The sequence below is a fragment of the Myotis lucifugus genome, unplaced genomic scaffold (genome assembly GCF_000147115.1).
Source record: "Myotis lucifugus unplaced genomic scaffold, Myoluc2.0 scaffold_2, whole genome shotgun sequence".
NCBI lineage: Eukaryota > Metazoa > Chordata > Mammalia > Chiroptera > Vespertilionidae > Myotis > Myotis lucifugus.
Genome location: NW_005871050.1, coordinates 4,659,135 through 4,664,461, shown reverse-complemented (window position 1 = coordinate 4,664,461; position 5,327 = coordinate 4,659,135). Strand labels below are relative to the sequence as shown.

General features: G+C 52.6%; 1 protein-coding gene across 1 annotated transcript; it reads left to right on the top strand.

Moving 5' to 3' along the window:
* The first annotated feature begins 4,124 nt into the window (after positions 1-4,124).
* On the top strand, positions 4,125-4,562 carry LOC102438955 (retrotransposon Gag-like protein 8). The gene has a single exon (XM_006082065.3). The coding sequence runs from the start codon at positions 4,182-4,184 to the stop codon at positions 4,521-4,523; it is 342 nt and encodes a 113-aa protein (XP_006082127.1). The 5' UTR covers positions 4,125-4,181; the 3' UTR covers positions 4,524-4,562.
* The last annotated feature ends 765 nt before the right edge of the window (positions 4,563-5,327 follow it).

Below are 5,327 nucleotides of genomic sequence, written 5' to 3'. Positions count from 1 at the left end.
CATCTCCCAACCACCCTTTTCAGGATTTCCATATCCAATCATTTCCTTCCTTTGTCTTTGAAATCCACCCCCCTTCCCACTTTCAAGACTCAGGCATGAGCAGTCTCTTCTCCGACTCCTTCTGTCATTTCATGTTGCCACCCCATGTGCAGAGTAATGATTCCTTCTGTTGCTATAGGATGAAAGGTAACCGACTTCAGATGTTGTCTGGAAAGGGTACCAAGTTTCATATAATTTGAGACTGTCAGCCTGATCCTTTCCAGGAGGCCATTTGCTATCTGAATTTCACAGCTACTCAAACAGGGATATGTAGCTCGCTTAGGGGTGAGTATCTTCAATGTTGAAATCAACTGCTCCCAAATGTGGTAGGTGAACCACATAATCACTGGGTCATGTCACGTAATTTTTCATGGTATTATTCTACCCACCCTGGAATATCATCCACCGCCAATGGTAGCTGATAGAGAGGGCCTCATAGTTCTCTAAGAGGAAATAGGAAGAAACAGCAAAGTAAAATTGGTTAAATTTAGTTTCCAACTCCGGTTTAGGAAGTTAAAACACCAGGGACATCTAGCCACATTATTTGTGCAGGGCTAAGAACATAGCAATTGGCGAGCATGGGTGACTACCCACTAGAGCCTGACTACTTCTTTGCAAGCTCAGAGAACGATAGGTGAGTTCCTCCAGAGTTGGGGTTTAAGCATTTTTTTGGTTGTTTCTTCTTCCATCTGAACCTTAAAATGAGCTTGTCTAATCAAAACAAAATCCTCTGGCTGGTTTGGTAGGATAATGTTGGGGAAAATTAGTGCCCAGAGTTGGATTAAACACAGTATTGACTCATGACATGACTTAATCATGTGTTGGAAGTGTAATTTGTCTTAGGGAAATTTAACATCTTTAAGACTTTGTCATCCTATGCAAGATCTGGGGATAGCTTACCATTTGAGCATTCTTTTGCATCCCTCTTTAGCATTGAAATTATTTCATGTGGCTTTTACAACTCAAAAAATATATTTCTGGGCACTATTTCCTTTGAATTGCTTTTCTGAATGGTAATCCTATATAATAAAAGCCTAATATGCTAAGTATCTGCTCATCGGGCCATTCAACCAATCAAAGCGTAATATGCTAATGATATGCTAAGGCCGCTCAACCACTCGCTATGATGTGCACTGACCACCAGGGGGCAGACAGTCAACTGGCCAACTAGTCACTATGACGGCACTGACCACCAGGGGGCAGACGCTCCGACCAGTAGGTTAGCTTGCTGCTGGGGTCTGGTTGATCAGGACTGAGCAAGACAGGCTGGACACCCTCTGGAGCCCTCCCAAGGTCCCTCCCCGGCTGGCCAATCTCCTGCGTCCCTCCCCAGCCCCAATCGTGCACTGGTGGGGTCCTTCGGCCTGGCCTGCACCCTCTCACAATCTGGGCTGAGGGAACCCCCCAAATGCACAAATTTCATGCACCGGGCCTCTAGTGTGTGTGTGTGTGTGTGTGTGTGTGTGCGCGCGCCAGGCCTCTAGTATGTATATAATTGATTTCAGAGATGAAGGGAGAGGGAGAGAGTGATAGAAACATCAGTGATGACAATTGTTGATTGGTTTCCTCCTGCTTGCCCCCTACTGGAGATTGTGCCTGCAACCCCAGGCATAGGCCCTGATGGGGAATCCAACCATGATCTCCTGGTTCATAGTTTGACGCTCAACCTCTGAGTGACACCAGCCTGGCCACCCCTATATATTTTAACTGGTTATTTACTGTATATATAAAAGCCCATGATATATTTATATTAATTTTTGCACTCAGCCAGACAAATGAATTCAGATATAACAAGTGATGGTTAATTTCCCCTCCTCCTTTCCAATTTGTAAAACACTTAGTAATTCCATTCCTTTATTCTTAGGTAGAACATGTTTAAAGTCACATTTGAAAAGCACCTTGCCTCCCTTATTTTTGTCTTTTGGTTTGTATACTGGTAATCCTGTTTTGGCTTCTTCAATAGCACATTAAGAGATTTTTTAAAATCAATTAACCCTCTTTATATTAACTGATTGTGGTGCGTTATTTTTTGAATATGCTACTCTGGATTATGTTGGCAAACATTTGGGGCCACCACATCTACAACCATCCATGTAATACCTCTGTGGCTGAGAGATTCATCCATAAGCAGGAAAATGTGTTCACAGGACCTCACTCAAAGGCCGTGGAGAGTCAAAGGTCTGCAACAATTATGCAAGAGCCCAGGGGAGGACGGAAGGAAAAGGGACCCTGTGGTCCCCACATGCGGCAGGCACCTACATCATCACACGGAGCAAGGTATCCTGGGCTCCTCCCCTGATTCCTGCCCCTCCCCGGAGGCCCGCCCAGAAAAAGCTCAACCCAGCTGCTCTGAATTCTGCCCTGCTTCTTTTAAAGGGAGCTAGCCCACCCCTGAACCCTCCCTCTGTCTTCTAGTACCCTATCCCATAGTCCCATCCTTCCTGTTTGGCACCTGCGCATTAGTGGCCAACTGCCTTGTGGGTGGAGTGCTTAGGGTACTGTCCATGGACACGGTCCCACGCAGCCCTAGGTCCTGGTTAGTGCCTCTGCCCAGAGTGAGCCTGCGTATTAGCGACAACTAGGCCTTTTAGTCAGAGCAGGTGCACTTGACAGACAGCCCTTGGGAATGTGACCTCTGAACCCTGATGCTTTTGTGATCACACATGACCACGCTCATCCACAACATGTTATCTTTCCCAAAACTCTGCCTTTCCCATCTTCTGGGGAGAGGCACAGCTTCCCCTTAACAGGAATTGAGTGTGCCTAGCCCCATCTCCCCTTTTCTCCACTGAAGAGGAGAGTGCTTGGGGCTTGGACCCCTTATGCCACTGCTGCTGACTGGGCAGGGCCCTGGGCCCCTTTATTTTTATTTATTTTTAAAAATATGTTTTTAGTGATTTCAGAGAGGAAGGGAGAGGGAGAGGGAGAGAGAGAGAGATAGAAACATCAATGATGAGAGAGAATCACTGATCAGCTGCCTCCTTCACGCCCCTCACTGGGGATCCAGCCCACAACCCTGGCACGTGCCCTTGACCGGAATCAAACCCGGGACCCTCCAGTCTGCAGGCTGACGCTCTATCCACTGAGCAAAACCAGCTAGGGCATGGGCCCCTTTATTTGCATGTCAGGGAGCCAGCTCCCCCCTTGAATGTCCCAGACCAGGGGTCCTCAAACTATGGCCCGCGGGCCACATGCGGCCCGCTGAAAACATTTGTTTTTTTTACTTCAAAATAAGATATGTGCAGTGTGCATAGGAATTTTTTCATAGTTTTTTTTTTAAAACTATAGTCCGGCCCTCCAACGGTCTGAGGGACAGTGAACTGGCCCCCTGTTTAAATAATTTGAGGACCCCTGTCCCAGACCCTTTGGGGGGGTCACTAGACCCTAGGTTTTAGGGGTGGGGGTCACCAGCCACTCCAGGGGCAGGGACCATTCTAAAAGCACTTCAATGATTTCCCTTCCCTCCAAATCCCAGGGAATGGAATGGGGACCCCGCCAGCCAAAACATTTCTCTCTGCCCTGGATCAGCAGGAAAATATGTTCACAGGACCTCACTCAAGTGGCATTGAGGGTCTGCAACAATTATGCAAGATCCCAGGGGAGGAATGGATGGGGCCAACCATCTCAACCCTGGAAAAGGGACCACATGCAGCGAGCACCTACATCATCACATGAAGCAAGGTATCCTGGGCTCCTCCCCTGATTCTCGCCCCGCCCGGAGGCCCGCCCAGAAAAAGCTCATCCCTGCTGTGAATTCTGCCCTGCTTCTTTCAAAGGGAATTAGCCCCTCCCCTGACCCCTCCCTCCGTCTTCCTGTGCCCCACTTCATTGTCCCATCCTTCCTGTTTCGCACCTGCACTTTATTGACCAAATAACTGCCTTGTGGGCAGAGACCACGAACTGCCAGGCGCTACTCATGGCCCCGCACCCTGGCCCTGGGCCCCGGATCCTAACCCCGCCCCGTGAGTGCCTGTGCACTAGCGACAAACCCCTGATAGGCAGAGCCCACGCACGTGCCAGACGCCAGCCTTGGCCCCCCCCACCGCGGGCCTGGGGCCGCCTCTGCACAGTGGCACTTCCTGCCTCGCTCCAGGCCCACCTCCGCTCAGCCCCGCCCAGCGCAGACCAGCGAGCCCGGTGCGATGGAGGGCCGAGTGCAGCTGATTAAGGCCCTCCTGGCCCTACCCCTCAGGCACCGGAGGCGTCGGTGGAGGAACCCGATTCCCTTCCCCGAGACGTTCGACGGCGACACCGACCGGCTCCCGGAGTTTATCGTGCAGACGGGCGCCTACATGTTGGTGGACGACACCCTGTTCTCCAGCGATGCCCTGAAGGTGACGTTCCTCATCACCCGCCTCACGGGGCCTGCCCTGCAGTGGGTGATCCCCTACATCAGGAAGGAGAGCCCCCTGCTCAATGATTACCGGGGCTTCCTGGCCGAGATGAAGCGGGTCTTTGGATGGGTGGAGGACGAGGACTTCTAGGCCAGGAGACCCTCGGGCCTGGGGACAGGTGCTCGGGGGAGGGTCCCCGCGCCGGTGGCTGCCGCCCAGACCGCCACAGGCGTCCTCCCACCGCGCCTCCCCGTGCCCGTGTTCTGTGGCGGTGATCTCCCCCGCGCTCCCGTTCCCTCCCGCGTAGTGCTTGCCTTTGTTCCAGGAATAGCGCCCCAGGTTCCTGCTCTGCTGCAGCTGGGCCTGGCTCCGGAGCGCGCCGCCGCCCTCTCCCGCCAGCCGGGCCCCTCCCGCGCGGACTTGGACTCTGTCCTGGGCTCCAGCTGCGAGCTGGGCTCCCGTTACACACTGGACAGACCCCCACAGACCAGCCGTTGCCAACCTCTCCCTGCCAGGCTAGCAGGCCTGCATGGATGTGCCCAGGGACCAGCGCTGTGGCTGCCATCACCATCCAGCACCTCCCACCTACAGGCTGCAGCCTCCAGCGATCTCGTCTCACCCAGGAGGTATCTGAGCTGGCCACAGCCCCTGGACAGTGATTCCAACAGCTCGCCAACCCCTTGGAGGGGCCGGCCAGCCTTTCACCTTCAGCGGGAGGGGCCCATTCCCTCCCTACTCCCCCAGACACCTTCTATTCCTGCCAGATGGCTGCCAGGTCCCAGGGGTGCCCCGCAGCCAAATCGAGTCACTCGTTTTCTCCTGTGGCCTGTTAGTTTTGCTCAGCACCCAGTTCTCTTCTGAATTTGCAGCTGTCTCTCTGATGTGTGCCTTTTGTTCAACACAGTGACCCTGCACTCTGCCCAGCTCTTCTACACTACCTAGACAAATGTCTTT

Excerpts from the sequence above, each read along its gene's own strand:
- LOC102438955 (XM_006082065.3), top strand. The coding sequence starts at position 4,182 with ATGGAGGGCCGAGTGCAGCTGATTAAGGCCCTCCTGGCCCTACCCCTC.